This window comes from Schistocerca gregaria, chromosome 2 (genome assembly GCF_023897955.1).
Source record: "Schistocerca gregaria isolate iqSchGreg1 chromosome 2, iqSchGreg1.2, whole genome shotgun sequence".
NCBI classification, from domain to species: Eukaryota; Metazoa; Arthropoda; class Insecta; order Orthoptera; family Acrididae; genus Schistocerca; species Schistocerca gregaria.
Genome location: NC_064921.1, coordinates 930,653,332 through 930,674,316, shown reverse-complemented (window position 1 = coordinate 930,674,316; position 20,985 = coordinate 930,653,332). Strand labels below are relative to the sequence as shown.

At 38.0% G+C, this 20,985-nt stretch overlaps 1 protein-coding gene across 3 annotated transcripts in view; it reads left to right on the top strand.

The window, feature by feature from the left end:
- The window catches only part of LOC126335372 (EGF domain-specific O-linked N-acetylglucosamine transferase), a 137,519-nt gene that overhangs the window by 49,293 nt on the left and 67,241 nt on the right, over positions 1–20,985 (top strand). For all 3 annotated transcript variants that reach the window (XM_049998581.1, XM_049998580.1, XM_049998582.1), the window contains one exon: positions 2,016–2,164. In XM_049998581.1, the coding sequence (XP_049854538.1) occupies positions 2,016–2,164 (149 nt within the window). The remainder of the gene's footprint in view (positions 1–2,015; positions 2,165–20,985) is intronic.

Sequence of the window (20,985 nt, the reverse complement as noted above, 5' to 3'; positions counted from 1 at the left end):
TTCTTCATATCAGTGACTGCTTCACAGCCGGTGCAATCTGGATCTTTTCCAGCAACACCAGCTTTTCTGAATTGCACAGGTGGAACTCTCCATGCAATATATCCTAAAATTCTGTCACCCTCCTGGCCTCAACCTTCGTTAGTCATTGTCCTTACCCATCAATGCCCTTCCCTGTTTCCTGTCCAGCACTAGACGGCCCTCTATTCCACCAACACACCTTCAGTCTTTGTACTTCTCCCCTTCCCCACTCACCCTCTCCCCAACTTCCATGTAACCTCCTGACTGCACCTAGCTGCCCTACCCTCTCTCCATCTCGTCCATGTATGGTTCCACAAGCAACACTTTACCATTCCCTAACCACTACCCTGCTATCCCTCCCCCTCTCTGCCCCAACCTCCTCCTTACCCCCACAACTGGTTGCCTTTCCCTTATGCACTGCTGCTTGCTGTCTGCTTTGTGTGTGTGTGTGTGTGTGTGTGTGTGTGTGTGTGTGTGTGCGCGCGTGCGTGTGTTTTGTCTATTTTTGATGAAGGCCTTGTTGGCCAAAAGCTCACTCTCTAACAGTAATTTTTGTTATTCCTGTCTGCGACTCAGCATCTCCGCTATATGGTGAGTAGCAACTACCCTTTTCATAATATTGTTACATTCCATCCAGGATTTTTCATTGGTAGACTATCAAGATGTTTCTCTTATTTGGGTATATTCCTTTTGTATTGGTAGTATGTTCTATAGATGAAGAATGAAATTTGTTACCATTGTGTGAAAGTACCACTTTGAGACTTTCTTTGAAGTGTCCATTAATAGTTGCGTTGTTCAGGATGGCATATGACATTCACTGCATTCATCGAACCGTGTGTGTCTTCAAAGTTTGTCGTGAGGTTACCTGCAGTTTTAAAGGACTGCTCCAGTTCTTTAGTCATATTACCAAATGGACACTTTCAAATAATTGTATAAATAGTTCCACTGTTTTAAATGAGATACCAGTAGTTTTGCCCTTTTTTCTAAAGAAATATCTAGATCTCTGAAGAGATCACTGAACTCCACTTGTGCCATATTGTGAATCAAGGAGGATGTGCTTAGAAAGCAGTATGCCTCTGTCAACTAGATGGTGTTTTCATCTTCAGTTGAGGAATCTTTCAAGCCCACAGATAGACTGTCTGGAAATTTAGGAGCAGTATGTTCTTTGTCATGAGCTGCAGGGTGAATTGCACAGCATAATAATATATGCCCTGCAATGCTCCTTCATGAAGACTCCTTTGTTTATGGGGCAAATAAGAATCAATATTACAATTGGCAGACTCCATCCAAACCATCAGAAGTCCATATGGCATCCTTCTCCATTCGTTCACTTATTGAGTGTAAATGAACACAAGGTGCTTATTTTTATCCTGGTCCTCTATTTTAAAATCAGAATACAATAATTACTCCTTTTTTATAGGAGATGTAACTGAACTCCTCTCAAAGCAAATATTATACTTCACTGCAAGTATATCAGTTATCTTCATTTTTAAGACATTCAAGGGACAATATTGTGTTGGTGTATTAATAGTAGGTTGCCAGTTGGGAGCATAAAACAACACAATTCTCATGGTTGTACTCAGAGAATCATCAAAATGTAACCAGTTTATTATAACAGTTATTAAGAAATAAAGTCCCTTCTATGGTCAAAATGTGACTGATTACTTTGTGAAAACATACAGAGCATGTACCTCATCATGTGGTGATGTCATACTGTGAGAATTGAGACATACCCAAATAGTATTTCCAAGTACCAGTATGTGGGGCTCAATGTTTGGTAATACAGGTATGGCTGCAAATCAGAAACTTGAACGAATACACAAATTTTAGCACCAGTTTCAATTTCAGAGCGACATAATTAACAAAGTTTATCTTATTTCATTTTTACAACATTTTGCATGTCAAACTGTGTAATCATTAAAAGATGTTTAATGAAATTATTCCTAACTTTAAAAGTATTACATGTATACCCGTATTATTTTTCCATCTGTTTGCAGGAGGATTCATCCTTGGAATGCTCAAAACACTTGAGATTTTGTAGAGGCCGTAACTTGATGATCAACTTGACTGATTTAGCATCTCGTTCTGAACCATTACGATACAAAATGGATGTCCTGAAGCCTGGTCAAATTGGTGGATATTGCAGGTAGATTTTGACAAAGCTACACTTGAAAATACTCCATTTTAGTACACCAACAGTGCATATAATTCCCTCTCTCCCTCCTTTCCAGTAAACCAACAGTGCATATAAATACCTCCCTCCCCCTCCCCTCTCTCTCTCTCTCTCTCTTTTTTCTCCCCCTCCCCCCTCCCCCCCTCCCCCCCTCCCCCCCTCCCCCCCTCCCCCCCTCCCCCCCAAAAAAACCCTCTTCTGAGAAACTTGTAATTTTTTTCAGTAGGTATTCATTGTCCAGTAATTCTTACCCATGTGTCTTATTTTTTGTTTTTGTCTATTGCTTTAATCATAACAGTTTGATTGCACTGCTGTGTTTAGTTAGTGACATATCTTTACTAATTTTTCATTTACTTTGTTTTGTACTGACATCAATTTTGATTTTGGAAGTTCAGTATTCCTCCAAAAGGGCTTGCAGCTACAAATAGCTGAGTGCATGTAAAGTGATCAGTTTGACTAAAACAGTATCCATCACATTTCAGTGATATCCATTGTGTTCTGTAGCCTTTTGAAGGGTAAATTAGAAAGAAAGGGGTACACAATTAATATAGTTACAACTGAAACATCTACTTGCAAAACAAAGTACTGCAATTTTTTACAAAGCCATGGGTATTGAAGGAAGTGCATGTAGTGTCTCCCATCAAAATATCAAAAGTCTGTAAATATAAAGAATGAATTTTTCACATCATTTACAGGAAAATGAAAGGATAGATGGAATAGCAGCAGGCTTATTGTGCATATCAGAACATATCACAGAAATTAATGAAACTAAATAGATTTATCTTTAAGAGGAAATGAGAGTGGCAGTAAATGCAAAAGTGGAGTTAAGTCCCAGAACCTTCAGGTTAATGAACATTGTATCAAACAGATGTTTGAAAGCTGTGCCCCAACTGTGGATCAGAAGCAAACGAGTGCATAACACTGACTGGCCACCAACAGGAAATATCTTATGCATCTAAAAACAATTTTAATAAGATTATGCAAATTTAAATGGAGAATCATTATTTGTGAAGAGTTTAATGTTGATTTTCATTCAGGAAATATTGATTGAGGACACACAGTGTTGTTGATGTCTCAGCTTTGGATTATTCGCTATAGTAAAGTTTCCAACAATGATTGAAGCACATAATACAGGAGGCATTGACAATTTGTTTATGAAGCTAGTTTGACAATAACTGAGATCATGAGAGCTCCATGGTTGTATTATAAGATGTGTTATAAAAACAGCTACCAACCTCTAATTTAAAGATGTTTTTGTTTAACATCTTTTATTGCTCCTTGCTACTAATGGTTTTGAACTTTGGTTCATCATCATATGACTGTATTACAGAATGAACTGCTAAACCAAAAGTTGGTTGTTTTGTAAGTCATGGTGTCAGTGAACATGTCTTGATAGCTTTGAAGGACTGCATTTTCATGATTTTCCCTCAAACATGCAGTAGTATCACATTAAATATATCCCCATGTTATAAACACAGTCACAAAAACACAGATTAATTTGTGAGTCACCATTAGCATGTTTACAATGAACAGTGTGATATCACATATGCTTCTCATGTTCTACAGTGCGATAAAGTGTTTGTGATATCAGATTGTTCATTGTAAAATTGCTAATGGTGACTCACCCTTTACTTTGTGTTTTTATGATTGTATTTATAATAGTGGGACATGTTTACCATGATACTAATGCATGTTATAAGGAAAATAATAAAAACACAAGCCTTCAAAGCTGTCAAGACACATTCACTGGCACTATGGTATAAAAAAACACCACCTTCTGATCAGCAGTTCATCCTGTAATGCAGCCATCTGATAATCAACAAAAGTTCTAAACCAGTAACAGCAAGGAAAAGTAAAATGTGTTACACAAAAAATCTTTAAATTAGTGGTTGGCAGCTGTTTTTATAATAACATAATTTGCTTTTAGACCCAACAACCTGTGGAGGAGTCTGAAGTGTAAAATTAATAGGCAGTAGTTTATCTAACCACAGTAGGGTAGTGTTAACAATATAATATACTGATTGGTTTGGTTCAGATCATAAAAAAGTGTTATATTACAGATACATAAACAATAACTTGATCAAAGGATTTATAGGCAAATTGCAGGAAGAATGCCGAGGAGAAATTTGTGAAGCAGATAGTGTAGATAGAAAATTTAACTGTTCCTCAAACATATTCACTGAGCACTTTCAGTATTGTCTTTCCATGAAACAAAGTTAAAATCGAGCAGAAGTAAGAGTAAGGGATGTGTAACTCCTAGAATTACGGTATTTTGTGCTAAGAAGAGAGAGCTCTATCTAATTCAAAGGGAAAGTTGTACAGCCAAAAGTTGGAATTCAGTTACCATCTGTTTTGTATAATCCTCCAGTCTACTGCCAAGAAACCAAAGCTCATGCACTACACTAAATAAAAAAATAATAAAAGTAAAACACTCCAAGAAAAGTAATAACAAGAAACAAACAAAAATTTTGACAGAAATGAAACGGAGCCCTCACAATATAGCTATGGCGCAAATGGTGACACTTTCAAATCATTGGCCATCAAATTCAGTGATTACTTCCTTATACTGACAGAAAACATTGCACCCAATAATAAACAACCAAACTCAGAGGCATTAGATTTACACGTGCAGATACTGCATGCATCGTATACAGACTTTAGTTTCAAAAATTCAGCCCCTAATGAGATTACAAAATTCATCGGGTCACTAAAATTTTGTAATTCTACTGGCTGTAGTGGTGTTTCCAGTAGAACATAAAAATCTTATGCTGACTTGATAGCATTATCTGTAAGCTACCATTGTAATAAATCAATAACTCAAACTATATTTTGTGACAGAATGAAATATGTCATACTAACATCCATCTATAAAATAGAAGATAAACAAAGCACCTCTAGCTGGAGACATATTTCTATTCTTCCAATTCTTTCAAAATGAATTAAGGAAGTGGACTGTGATAGATTACTGATTCATTTAATTCAGCAGAACTCAACTGTCTCATAGTTAGGATTTAAAAGAATACACCACAAAGAAAGCAGTACAGGACTTCACAAATGAAGTCCTGGCAAAGATGAAGAAATATTATCCTGTTCCTGTATCTTGCGACTTTGTTACCTCTGATTGGTGTATCACAAAACTCCTCATAGCAGACTAACATGTAATGGCATCAGTGACAACACTCTTTCATGGATGGAGTCATACGTTCATAAAATAAAACAGAGTATCTCTTTGATAGACTGTGCCACAGAAACGACAGAATATAACATGTTAGGTTCCCTGAGGTTCAGTACTGGACCCACTCTTTGTTTTTAATAAAGCCGTTCATAAATGACCTTGCAGTGATTTTAAAGGTTGGTTTAAAAACTGTAATATATGCTGATGACAAGAGCATTCTGATCAATGGTCCAAAATCAACCTCATCACACATAGTTCAGGTGATGGCTGAATGGGTTTACAGCTTCCAGTTTAAGTATTAATCCCACAAAGATTATGCTATGTGGTTTCAAACAAGCAAAAATGATCTGCTAACATCAGATACAGACATTGGTGTTTGTAAACAATAAAAATCGATTTTAGCTGAAATGTGATGTGGTTAATCCCAATACAAGGTACAAAAATATTTTTATGTAGACTTTGCTCCTTGTTCAAGGTGAAAATAAGTACTTTGCTACAAAGATGTTTAAGAAATTCCTATCCAATATAAAATAAGGACAAATTTGTTTCTGTGGCCATCCTCTGCGGCAAGCATAGAAATACTTGTTTTCTAAATAAAACTGCCTTTTCGTACTTTCACTTAATTTATTTATCCCTGACGTGTTTCGTCTTTTTCTTGTTTTATGGCATCATCAGTGGGATGATTTGCTGATCTGGCGTTACCTCTCGTCTGATCTGGAGGTCGCACTACCGCTTTATTACTGACATATAAGCACAACTTTGTGTTCTGACCTTCTTCACTCAGTTCACTATGTTTCTCCTTCTTTTTTGTGGTGTACTAAATGGAGTTGCAATATTTACATTGTGAAGAGCAGTGTCGGACGAAATAGTTATATCGAGTGGCAAAAGAAGAATTGAAAATGTTTGTTAGCTACATGGCAAGTAGCAATGTTTGTTGCAAAGCTTCATGATATGAAGTGAAAAAAATGAAATGAGCATACGGCATTGTGGGCCGGGAGTCCCCCATTCGGAGAAATTTGGCCGCTGAGGGCAAGTACTTATTGCATTCAGTGGCACACTGGGTGACTTGCGCGTTGGAGATAGTGATGAAATGATGATGATGATGATGACACAACACCCAGTGCCTGAGTGGAGAACATATCAGCCGGGAATCGAACCCGAGCCCCGTGGCGTGGCAATCTGTCGCACTGACCACTTAGCTAACGGGGGCAGACATGACATGTAGTAATGTACTATAAACAGGACTCAGTATTTGCAGATGTCGGTAAGGAGATAAACAACAGCTGTTTAGTACAACTCAGAAAGTAGCAGCGGTTTCAGAGTGACAGTTTGTTTCCAACATACGTGATTAAATTTAATTGGAGTGAGTGTGAATAGCATTTAGCATTAAAATTGTAGTGTATTGTTAATACAGTGCACAAATTAAGGTCCCAAGAGTTACCTATCTTTTGTTGATGTACATCCTGTCTCATTTCACATCTCTGAATGAATGCATGCAAACTGGGGCTCTAGAACAGTAATTGATCTCATTCCGCGTGGGAAAAATATATCTAAAAACAAAGATGATGTAACTTACCAAACGAAAGCGCTGGTATGTTGATATACACAAATACAGACACAAACACACACACAAAATTCAAGCTTTTTCTTGTTTTCGGTTGCTTCATCAAGAAAGAGGGAAGGAGAGGGAAAGACGAAAGGGTGTGGGTTTTAAGGGAGAGGGTAAGGAGTCATTCCAATTCCAGTAGCGGAAAGACTTACCTTACTGGGAAAAAGGATAGGTATACACTCGCACACACACATATCCATCCGCACATATACAGACACAAGCAGACATTTTTATGGAATGACTCCTTACCCTCTCCCTTAAAACCCACATCCTTTCGTCTTTCCCTCTCCTTCCCTCTTTCCTGATGAAGCAACTGTGGGTTGTGAAAGCTTGAACTTTGTGTGTGTGTTTGTGTTTGTTTGTGTGTCTATCAACATACCAGTGCCTTCGTTTGGTAAGTTACGAACTTTGGGCATTCATGATTGACCACAATTTGGTATAAGTGTGGAACGTTGTGCATCCCAGATAGCAAGTATCTTGACTTTTCCATGTGTATAATGAAGAAGATACAAACTTGTATAAAAAAATCCTTAACTGTATTTATGCTACTGGTCTACAACATTTTGTATATAGCTTTGACTGTTATTTGGCCTTTAAAGCAATAAGGTGATTACTATATAACTGATCAATGTTTAGTTGCTTCCATTGGCAGTGAGCCATTATATCAGCATGAATTAATGATACAGAAGCTTCAGTGTTTATTCAGAATCCGTGGCAACATTATAGGTATTTGGTGACATCATCAGTTTCAGTGCGGTGCTGATATGGCTGGTTGTCCTTGAGCATTGGTGCCAGCTGTGATTGCTGAAATATTTTGTTCAGGATTTTTTTGTTTACACTATACTTTATGAGCTGTTACAATGATAACTACCATCACTACTGCTGAAATTTGTATCTATATGACATATTTGCATCTTTATGTATGGTGGTGAAGAGGAATCTACAGATGGTGACATAGTCTTGCCATCATTTGATTTTAGGAAGGACATTGTCTGGGATGCCAAGCCTAAGAAAAACTTGGATTATTTTTGTGCAGCTTATGATTCATTGTCAAACGCACTTACATTGCTGATGAAATTTTGACTGACTGAGCTAAGTGAAGAGTGTCACATAACTAAGATCAGACTTTCTAATAAGAGAGCTAGGTCAAATGGTGTGGTTGGGAAGGAGACACACAATCACATCCTGAATTAAAGATCTGGTATAAAATGTAACACATTCTGAGCACAGAAATTGCACTGTTGACTAAGACCATGTAGGTCTGGCAACCAGGATTTATACGGGAGTCACTGGATCACTTTCTTCTCATACTCATTGAAGCTCAGTCTAGCTTCAACTACACACATTTGCATCTTGAAATGAGTGGAAAATAAAATAACAAAGACATCACTTAAAAAGCCATGAGTGGTCATAATTTGCAAACCAACTTGTAAATATGAATACTAGAAGACAATAACAGACTGAACTTGAATATAAAAAATGTTGCTAGTCTCGCAACAGTGCAGAAATTGCTTTTCATATATATTCCAGGTTTCCTTTGGATTATCAAATGCTGGAAATTTAGGTGTTGAGAATGCTGCTATAGATACCAGTGATGTTGATGCAGTTAGCAGAGCATTGTTCTACTCTCCCATGAAATTGTAAATATTTTTAATGAATATTCTTCTTCCATAGGGGAAGCCATAAATGACAAACATAAAAACACGCACTACAGTTTTAAAGGAAATACATGTGACCATAGTATATACCTAGCCCCCACAAATTGTGCAGAAATAATGGGCATCGTTAGCTCTCTAAAACCTTCTAATTCAGCTGGGCATGATGGCTTAAATATTAATGTTTTAAAAGCCTGTAGCCAAAATGTCTCTGTACCTCTGTCTGTAGCAGTCAACAATATAAAAGAATCAGGCACCTCTCCAGACAGACTAAAAATAGCACAGGTAACACCCATTTTAATAAAGGTGACAACAACAAAGTAGAAAAATTCAGACCAGCCTCAATCCTTCCTGTATTTTCCAAAATAGTTGAGAAAGTTATATATAGCAGGATTATAGCAGGATTATAAACTTTCTTAACAAACACAGCCTGATGTTTGAAAATCAAAAAGGATTCCTAAAAGGTAAATCAACTAGCACTGTGGCTGCTCAACTAATTGAAGAGGTGTTAGGGGGTATCGAAAGCAAGGAACATGTGGCAGGTGTATACCTAGACCTGGAAAAAGCCTTTGATAGTGTGAATGTTGACATCCTATTAGGAAAGCTATGGAACATGGGCATTAGAGGTGCTGCTTATGACCTAATAAAGTGTTATATAAGCAATAGAAAACAGTTTGTTCTACTTAAAACGGAAAATAGTGTCTACAAATCAGAGATCACTTGCGTAAAATATGGCGTGCGCCAGGGCTCGGTGTTGGGCCCCCTTCTGTTCTTGATCTATGTAAATGATATTAAATACTGTACTATAAATTCCAAAATTGTTCTGTATGCCGATGACACGTCCATTATGTGTAAAAAGGAATCATGTAATGAACTAGAGGCTGAGTGTAATAATGTGACAAAAGAAATTGTTCAATTATACGTTGGCAACAAATTGGTAAAGAAAGAGTCTAGTGTAAAATTCCTTGGCGTAACAATCCAAAGCAACCTGAAATGGGAAATACATATTGACTCCCTAGCACCTAAGTTGTCAAAAATATATTTGCAATCAGTACTATTAGCAAGTTCTGTAGAGACACTGTAGTCCTAAAGACTGCATACCATGCTCTTTTCTCCTCTCATTTGAACTACGGTATTGAAATTTGGGGGGCAGCAACCAAAGCTAATCTAGATAAGCTACTCATTCTTCAAAAAAGGGGTGTGAGAATAATCTGTGGAGCAAAATATAGGGAATCTTGTCACAACTTGTTTCCAAAAACAGAGGTGTTAACTGTTATAAACACATACATTCTAAAAGCCACATTGCTTGTGAAAAGACTGCACCCAAACACTTATTCAGATTTCCACCAGTACAATACTAGAAATAAAGAAAGATTTTACATTGGCAGCCACAGAACAGCACCTTACGAAAAGGGGCCTCAGTATGCAGGTATAAAATTAGCACTGCCTAGTGCAGTCATGGCTCTTCCTACAATTAAACTGGAACATAAGCTTAAGAAATTTTTAGCAAAACACCCTTTCCACACATTAGAAGAGTGCCATACTTATATGAAGAACAGCAAATGCTTTGAGAAATTGTGTGAATAGAAATCAGTAAACACCTTATTGTAATTTTGTTGTAAATTGATGACGTATTCAGAAGAATGTGTCATGTGTATTGTACAAATAACTTTAATCATTACTGTTTCTTTGTTCATGTGCAGTGTACCATTCGATGTTGAATAAAGCTATTATTATTATTATTATTATTATTATTATTATTATTGTTATTACTTCTTCAGCCAGTCACTGAAGTATGTCAAACTGTCTCTGAATTTGCTGTATAAATCCCCCAACAATGTCTGGAATGATTACAGGTGGTGGACAGAAATGTGGAAACACCACAAACATGACACATTACCAGGTCTAATATGGTGTAGGGAAACTTGGTGTTCTAAAAAGCTACCAGTAGTCACAATGGATAAATACAGTCCTATATAGTTTTTGAGGGAATATTATAGTATCATTCTTTGTGCAAATTGGTGATAAGTTCAGGTAATGATGATGGAGGTGGACAGTGATCATGCATCCTTCTCTCCAAAATAGATGACAAAGGGTCAATAATATTGAGCTCTGGTGACTATGGTGGACAGGGAAGATTTGACTGATTGTGGTGGCCAGGGAAAATGTGACAGTTCACCCTCACACTTACAAAACTAGTCCTGGGTGACACGAGCTGTGTGAACAGGATCCCTATTATCTTGAAACACAGCGTCACCACTGGGGAACAAACATTGTACCATGAGATAGATATGATCAGCCAAAATGGTCACATAATCCTTGGCAGTAATGCGACCTTGAAGAATAACCATGAGGTTCAAGGGATACGATGATATAGCCATCCTAGTCATCACAGAATCCCTGCTATGGATTTAAACTTGGCCAGAAGTTAGATAAAGTGTGGAACAAGACACATCTGATGTTCCATTGCTCTATAGTGCAGGTTTTATGGTTTCAGCATCTCGTTTTCCTGTTACAGGCATTTGCTTCACTGATTAGTGGATTTGGAATTCCAACTTGCCCTGCAATTGCCAGCTTATGGAGCTCCTTTCATGTTGTTTAGGTGCTGTCAGGATTTGTGAGTGCAACATTCAGTTATGCACTCACTTTTGCAGCTATCAACCTCTTATTTTTCATCATACTCTTCTTCAGTGACCGTCTGTCATGATTATTCAATACACACTTTCATCCACATTGTGACTTAGAAGGTGGTGCTGTGCTACTATCTTCCGTTTGATGCCTCTTGACACACCTAACACTAAAGGTACTTTGGTTGCAGAAGCTCTGACCGTATGAGCCCCAACAATGTGCTTACCTTTGAATTCAGTTAGCACTAACATAACGCACCCAAAACTACACACTGTTCTGACCATGACTGGCAGTTGCACACATTGAAAACATTGCACAAGTGCTGTTCATGATCCCATACAGCATCACAGCCTGCAGGCTTCGCTTGCATCTTCATCTATGTTCAAGCATGTATATTTCACAGTGGTTCTATATTTCTGTCCAACATTTGAAGCTCTATGCCTGTCCGTTGGCTCCATATGTTCATCTGTATTCAATTCATCAACTGACTGAAGGTGCAAAAATTGACAGATTGAGCTCCAGAGCACCTCTGTACTTAAAAAATTTTGGAAGCAACTTGCCAGCAATTTTAACATCATTGAAGCATGACAAAAACTATGGGACCATCCTCATATTGCAGAAAACCCATGAGCTTTGGCGTGCACTGGAAAATATGGAACAACTCCAACAGAATATGGCGTATGTGAGGTCCCTTTCTAGTAATGGGGAAAGACAGCTTCACAGGAAAGTTGTTACTGTGCCAGTAGACAAACCATCTATGACATTATAGCAGATTGCCACTCTGTGATCCATTTCTTCACTCTGAACTAATATGCAATGGAATATATAAAAAAATTGAAAGTTTGTTTGTGACTCTTTTGATTTATTTCCTTTTGATTTTTGCAAGAGCTTTTACACTTGTTTTCCATTTTTTTAAAGAAGGTGTTATTTGTATATGATGAATACGATCATATATGATTTGGTATCCTGTACACTAAATAAATGTATCAATAAAAAAAATCAATTTTTTGGAGATGCTGAGTCACAGATAGTCACAACAAAAAGACTGTCAGAAAGTGAGGTTTTGGCCAACAACTCTGTCATCAAAAGTAGACAACACACACACACACACTCGCACTCACACGCAAATGTAACTCACACATATATGACCACAGTCTCTGGCAGTCTGGTTTTAGCTGCCAGAGACTGTGGTGTGTGTGTGTGTGTGTGTGTGTGTGTGTGTGTGTGTGTGTGTGTGTTTTATCTATTTTCAAATAAGGTGTTGCTGGCTGAAAGCTCACTTTCTGGCAGTCTTCTTGTTGTGCCTATCTCCAACTCAGCATCTCTGCTATACAGTGAGTAGCAACTATTCTTTTCATAATGTTGTTGTATTCCACCCTGGATTTTCCATTGTTTTATTTAAACAATTTTTTGAAAATATAATAGGATAGGTAAAATATCTACTTATGAAATAGCAGCAGGAGAAAATACACATAAAAGTTATGGAGATATCCAAGCTTTTAGAGCCAGTGGCTCCTTCTTTTGGCAGATGGGTTGAACGGGAAATAAGAGAGGTGACGGAAACAGAGGGATGAGATTTAGGGGTTACTTACCAGATGGGATGAGAAGGAAAGACTGTCTGACCATTTTGACCAAAAGATCATCATCACTCAAAAATGTCTATCATAGTATGTCATCCAAAAAGTGAATCCCCCAGTCAGCATCTGCTTGCTGTGCAACTTTCCCTTCTTGTACTGCTTCTCTAGTCTAATGACCATGAATTGTCAGCTTTATATAGTGGTTAACAATGGCTTAATTCTAATAAAAATGTGTGTTTCAACTTTCACCATTATGATGTTGTTTTCAGTTAACTTATTCATGGATAACAGGTGTTGCTTTCAGTTTCCAAAATCTGGGCCTAGCATTTCACCAAACATTAACACTGTTACAATACATAAGACATCTCAAAACAAGTGCCTACAAGCCAGTCAATGTCTATTAAGCGCCTCAGTTGCTAATCACAATGGGGAGACTAAGCAATTTGTGACCTTGGCTGTGTTATGAATGCTCAGTATCACAAAACTATGAGTGTGTTATATTCACTGTGAGGAATGAGTTTGGTAACAGGAGTTTTTTTGGACAGCCTAATTTCCACTCTTGTATAGAGGCTGATGAGGCATCACTTTCAATCAGGTTACCATTTCCTTATCGTGGGTCAAGGGTGCAACAACCAGTTGTATCCCAGATATCAGCCTTCCATATTTTGTAGTAGTGAGTCAAGCATATAGAGCCAGTTGCATCTCAGTCACTAGCCTTCAGTTGCTCGGACCGATCAAAGAGGTGGAGTGGTCAGCACACTGGACTCACCTTTGGGCGCATGATGGTTCTCATCCCTATCTGACCTTCCAGACTTAGGTTTACTGTGATTTCCACAAATCACGCAAGGCAAATGCTAGTATGGTTCCTTTCAAAGAACACAGTCAGTTCCTTCCCCTATTCTTGCTAATATGAGCTTGTGCACCATATCCAAAGACCTTGTTGTCAATGGGATGGTAAACTACAATCTTTCTTCCTTTTTCTTCCATTCCAATGGAGGTAAGTGTAATGGCATTTTATGACTTGTCCATAAGCAACAGGGCCATTAGGGATTTGTACAACCTGCAACTGCGTGGTATTAGGTGCAGATAAAATGACTGTTCTTAAATGATGATGACACTAGTGCCTTCGTTGTTGAGAAGGCCCAAGCTGTTGTTAGAATTGCAAGAGTACATGGAGTAAAACACCTCAGAGTATGGTAGATTAAAGTTGTGTGTTAGACGTGAACCTGATAACATTATATTTAGCGAGCAATCGCTCTACTGACTGAGCTCTCCAGGCAGAACTTAAATCTGCCCTCACAGGTTTACTCCATAGGCAAGATATAATTAAGAAGGCTGTAATATTCTCCTAGATTATTGTTTGGTTATTTAAACAACAGTCATTCTCTATGCTCTATACACAAATGGAAGAACAAGAAAGCCAAATGTATAGTTCAGTGGGAAGTATCTTTTACCCTGCACTTCACAGCGAGTTGCATCATGTGGATGTATATGTATAGGGTGAACCCTTACTCCACCGTCAAAATTTAAATGGTTTTCAGGAATATTTTCTGAGTATTTTGATCTCCAACGGCTTGTTACAGAGCATATACATTTTAAACAATGGAAATTACAAGATGAAATGTAACAATATTATGAAAGAACAGTTGCTATTCACGATATAGCGGAGATGCTGAGTCGGAGATAGGCCTCAGTGAGTTTGACCTCAAGTAGCCAGAGCCATAGGTCATGTGTGTGTGTGTGTGACCTGCATTTGCACACGTATGTGTGTATGTTGTTTATTTTCGATGAAGGCCTTGCTGGCTGAAAGCTCACTTGCTGACAGTCTTTTGTTGTACCTATCTGTGACTCAGCATCTCTGCCAACTGCTGAGTAGCAACTGCTGGTTTGATGCAGCTCTCCATGCTACTCTATCCTGTGCAAGCTTCTTCATCTCCAAGTAGCTACTGCAACCTACAGCCTTCTGAATCTGCTTAGTGTATTCATCTCTTGGTCTCCCTCTACAATTTTTACCCTCCACGCTGCTCTCCAATACTAAATTGGTGATCCCTTGATGCCTCAGAACATGTCCTGCCAACTGATCCCTTCTTCTAGTCAAGTTGTGCCACAAATTCCTCTTCTCCCCAATTTTATTCAATTCTTCTGTAGCACCTCATTTTGAAAGCTCCTATTCTCTTCTTGTCCAAACTATTTATCGTCCTTATTTCAGTTCCATATACGGCTGCACTCCGTACAAATACTTTCTGAAAACACTTTCTGTCACTTAAATCTATACTCGATGTTAACAAATTTCTCTTCTCATAAACACTTTCCTTGCCATTGGTAGTTTACATTAGTTTACATTTTATATCCTCTCTGCTTTGACCACCATCAGTTATTTTACTCCCCAAATAGCAAAACTCACCTATTACTTTAAGTGTCTCATTTCCTAATCTAATTCCCTCAGCATCACCTGTTTTAATTCGACTACATTCCATTATCCTCATTTTGATTTTGTTGATGTTCATCTTATATCCTCGTTTCAAGACACTGTCCATTCTATTTAGCTGATCTTCCAAGGCCTTTGCTGTCTATGACAGAATTACAATGTCATAGGCAAACCTCAAAGTTTTTATTTCTTCTCCATGGATTTTAATGCCTACTCCGAACTTTTCTTTTGTTTCCTTTACTGCTTGCTCAATATACAGATTGAATAGCATCAGGGAGAGGCCACAACCCTGTCTCACTCCCTTCCCAACCACTGCTTCCCTTTCATGTCCCTCGACTCTTATAACTGCCATCTGGTTTCTGTACAAATTGTAAATAGCTTTTCGCTCCCTGTATTTTACCCCTGCCACCTTCAGAATTTGTAAGAGAGTATTCCAATCAACATTGTCAAAAGCTTTCTCTAAGTTTACAAATGCTAGAAACGTAGGTTTGCCTTTCCTGAATCTATCTTCTAAGCCAAGTCATAGGGTCAGTATTGCCTCGTGTTCCAACAGAATCCAAACTGATCTTGCCCATTGTTGGCTTCTACCAGTTTTTTCATTCATCTGTAAAGAATCCTTTTCATAATATTAATAAACACATTTTGTTTGAAATCTTACCACAGCTAAACACATTTTTTCGAAGTCTTACCACAGTGTAGTTTTGTATTTGTACTGTGCTGAAAATATCTGAACAACAGTGCAAATGTCCTCAATGCACATTGTGTGTTATCTTTGCAAACTGATTTGTTCTATTATTGTTAACAATGGTAATTGTCACTTCTGCTTGTATTCAGCACTGCTGGGGTTTGTTTGTGTGGCAGTGGCAGTCTTGGGTTAATAATTATACAAAGCAATGTCACTAGGTTTGTATGCAGTAGAAGAGCTGCATGATTGCAGCTTTTCCCTCAGTGAAAGCAACCGCATCACAGTATTGTTGTGGATTCTTGTGTTACTCTGTTTTGGTTATTGTATATTGCAGACTTTTCACTATTGTCAAGATATTTTCACAGAATCAGAGACCATTCGGAAATAAACTGAACAAATCATAATTACATTTTTTAATGTATTAATCCTTCAGAGACTATGGGTCCTGTTACCAAAATACTCAGAAAATATTCCTGAAAAATACCAAAAATTGCGTTAGTGGAGTTCAGATTCACCCTGTGATGCCTAGATGCATGTAATATTGTAGGCAGTTGGAGCAAAAGAGACAACATTACATTCATAAATTCATCATCTACTCAAATTCTCAGTGTGTGTTCACATGTGTTCAGCATATCTCTGTTCCTTACAAAAACAGGGGAAGAACATGTCATTTTCCTGTTTTCGGGGTATACAGGAATTCAGGGAAATGATTTAGCTGATTTTTCTCTAAAGATGCCTCTAACGGAAACTGAGTGACATGATTTGCAGTCCCTTTGTATCCCCCTGCTCTGTTATAGGGCCATTGGTCCTGCTGGAATGTAAATGAGCCATGTTAATAGGCACGGGGCTCCACTGCCTGTTGCTGGATTCGAATATGCGTCCTTTTCTGGGGTGAGGAAGAGGATGTGTCCATAGATGGCTCCTGATGACAGAACAACAACATTTACTGATCAGCTGCAATATATTAGTTGTGGGCCCTCTGGGCAAGATTTTCTTCTGCTCGTAATATTCCCAGTGATGACAAAGATGGCCAGCAGACACTCATAAGCATCCTGCTGTGGTGACTGTAGCTGATTAGATTAGATTAGATTACATTAATACTTGTTCCATAGATCATGAATACGACACTTCGTAATGATGTGGAACGTGTCAGGTTAATGAAAGATGTCTGTACAAGATATTACATTACACAAAATATTGCATGACACTAATGCTTAAGTTAGTTTTTTTCCCTCCCTTAATTTCTAAAAATTCAGCCAATGAGTAGCAGGAGTTGTCATCTAGAAATTCTTTTAATTTATTTTTAAATGTTGGTTGACTATCTGTCAGGCTATTGATGCTGTTTGGCAGGTGACCAAAGACTTTTGTGGCAGCATAATTTACCCCCTTCTGTGCCAAAGTCAGATTTAACCCTGCATATCGAAGATCATCCTTTCTCCTGGTGTTATAGCTATGCACACTGCTATTACTTTTGAACTGGGCTGGATTATTAACAACAAATTTCATAAGTGAATATATATACTGTGAGGTTACTGTGAGGATCCCTAGATCCTTAAAGAGATGTCTGCAAGATGACCGTGGGTGGGCTCCAGCAATTATTCTGATTACACGTTTTTGAGCAATAAATACTTTTCTACTCAACGATGAATTACCCCAGAATATGATACCATATGAAAGCAGTGAATGAAAGTAGGCATAGTAAGCTAATTTACTGAGATTCTTATCACCAAAATTTGCAATAACCCTAATAGCATACGTAGCCGAACTCAGACGTTTCAGTAGACCATCAATGTGTTGCTTCCAGTTTAACCTCTCATCAATGGACACACCTAAAAATTTTGAAAATTCTACCTTAGCTACAGACTTCTGTTCAAAGTCTATATTTATTACTGGAGTTGTGCCATTTACTGTACGGAACTATATACTGTGTTTTATCAAAATTTAAAGAGAGTCCGTTTGCTGAGAACCACTTAATAATTTTGTGAAAAACATCATTTGCAATTACATCACTTAGTTCTTGGTTTTTGGATGTTATTACTATACTTGTATCATCAGCAAAAAGAACTAACTGTGCATCCTCATCAATATGGAATGGTAAGTCATTAATGTATATCAGAAACAGTAAAGGACCTAAGACCGAACCCTGTGGGACCCCGTGCTTGATAGCCCCCCAGTTTGAGGAATCAGCTGTTGTATTAACATTACATGAACCACTTATTTCAACTTTCTGCATTCTTCCAGTTAAGTATGAATTAAACCATTTGAGCACTGCCCCCCTCAAACCATAATGATTTAGCTTATCTAAAAGAATTCCATGATTTACACAGTCAAAGGCCTTTGAGAGATCACAAAAAATACCAATGGGTGATGTCCGGTTATTCAGAGCATTTAATATTTGATCAGTGAAAGCGTATATAGCATTTTCTTTTGAAAAGCCTTTCTGAAAACCAAACTGACATTTTGTTAGTACTTTATTTTTACATATATGGGAGGCTACTCTTGAATACATTACTTTCTCAAAAATTTTTGATAGAGCTGTTCAGAAGAGAGATTGGGCGATAGTTGTTGACATCCGACGTATCCCCCTTTTTATGCAATGGTTTTACAATGGCATATTTCAGTCTATCGGGGAAAACACCCTGCTCCAAAGAGGTATTACATACGTGGCTGAGAATCCTACTTATCTGTGGGGAACAAGCTTTAAGTATCTTGCTGGAAATGCCATCAATTGCGTAAGAGCTTTTACTTTTCAGTGAGTTTATTATTTTACTGATTTCAGAGGGAGAGGTTCATGGAAATACAGTTGTTTCAAACTGCACAGGTATGGCCTCTTCTATTAGAAGCCTTGCCTCTTCTAGTGAAGATCTAGATCTACTTTCTCCACAACATTTAAAAAATGATTATTGAAAATATTTCCAATTTCAGATTGTTTGTTAGTACACTTGTCATTCAGTTTTATGGCACTAAAGTCTTCCTGTGCTCTTGGTTGCCCTGTTTCCCCTTCAGTAATATTCCAAATTGCTTTAATTTTATTATCAGAGTTACTGATCACAGACATGATACACATGCTTCCGGAATTTTTAATAACTTTTCTTAGTACCGCACAATAGTTTCTATAATATTGAACAATTTCGGGGTCAGTACTCCCTCTTGCTGTTAGATACAGTTCTCTTTTATGGTTGCAAGATATTCTTATTCCTTTAGTTAGCCAAGGTTTTTTATATGTTTTCTTGGAATTATGTTTCACTGTTTTCTTGGGAAAACAATTTTCAAATACCCTTAAAAATGTATCATGAAATAAGTTATATTTCAAGTTTGCATCGGGTTCCATATACACATACACTTCATCCCAGTCTAGCTCCTTTAGTCTTTCCCTAAAGTTTGCAATATTTATATTGTTAATTGAACGCACTGCTTTGAAATTCTGATTTGATATACTGCATGGAGCTATGCCATGTACTGCAACCAGCTGTGCACCATGATCTGAAAGACCATTCTCAACAGGATAAGCATTTATGTCCTTAAACTTATCTTGGTCTATAAAAAAGTTATCTATCAATGTCCTGCTATTCTTTGTTATCCGAGTAGGAAAATCAATGACGGAGCTCAAATTGAAAGAACTGAGTAATACTACAAGGTAATTCTTCCTATCACACTCTTTCAGGGAATCAACATTGAAATCCCCACAAATGATAATTTGCTTCCCTCTGTCTGACAGATAGCACAACAAAGCATCCAAGTTTTCTAGAAATAGCTGGAAATTCCCTGAGGGGGACCTATACACTGTTACAATTACGAAAGTGCCGTCATTTAGTTTTAGTTCAGTGGCACATGCTTCCATATGTTGCTCTACACAATTTTTTTTAGTTTCTAAATGTTTTGGGCTGTGGAAGCTTTTGACATATATGGCAACTCCTCCTCTCATCATATTATCTCTACTTACATGTGCAGCTAATTTGTACCCATTGATGCTAACCTTTTGCATATCAGTGACAATGTGATGCTCAGACAGGCATAATACGTCTATTACATTCTCATTTATATATCTTCTAAACAAAGCAGAAGCTCATCAGTTTTATTCTTCAATCCCCCAATATTTTGATGAAATATACTAACATTTTTCATTTTACTTTTGTGAGTATCTTGAACTTTTTTAACATCTTTAGTACTTGCCTGGCTGAGATTCCCACTGGACACTGATCTTACACTAGAAAAGTTACCACCATGAGATGTAGTTCCTCCCCCTTTAAATTTCCTACTATCAGCCCAGCCAGTTTACCCTTCCCCTTCTTGTTGAGGTGTAGGCCATGTCTAGTATAATCCCACCTACAGAGTGAATCAACAGGAACCACACCAATGTGTGACCCCGCATCAGATCCAAGTAGCCGTTCCAACTCCAAATTAACTCTCCTGACAGAAGAGCTCAAATGAGGACGGTCGTGGCGCTCCAGAACCGACACAAACCCAACACTGGTATGACTCGATGCCGATGCAATATTTGCCAGGTCACACTCTATGCTGTACCCCGGATCTCTGTCAATACTGTTGCCCGGCCCACCCACAATAACCACGGTATCTTCCTTAGTAAAGCCTCTACGTAGTGAACCTAAATCCTCTGTAACCTGCCCCAGTCCAGCACTAGGTTTGAAAAAACTTGTGACCTGGTATTCTGACCCTAATTCATCCTGCAAAAGTTGGCCCACACCCCTAGCATGCGAACTACCTACCAACAAGACTTTCTTTCTCTTTGCACACTTCCCTACCTTCTTATTCAATTTGCTGCTGAAAGCTTGTTGAGCCCTGTCTACATCTACTTCTGTGGGAGGCTCATCAGTTTCTGACTGAGGCAACAGGTCAAACCTATTTTGTACATTAATAACAAAGCTGTCAGAAGAATTTCTTGGCCTGTTCCTTATGCCTGTTGCCACTTCCCACCCCTGTTTACCCTTCTCCCCCCTTAACCTGCACAGTTCTCGTCTAGCCTCATCTAACTCAGCCTGAAGGGCAGCAATTTTCCCCTCCTGTTCCACAATCTTT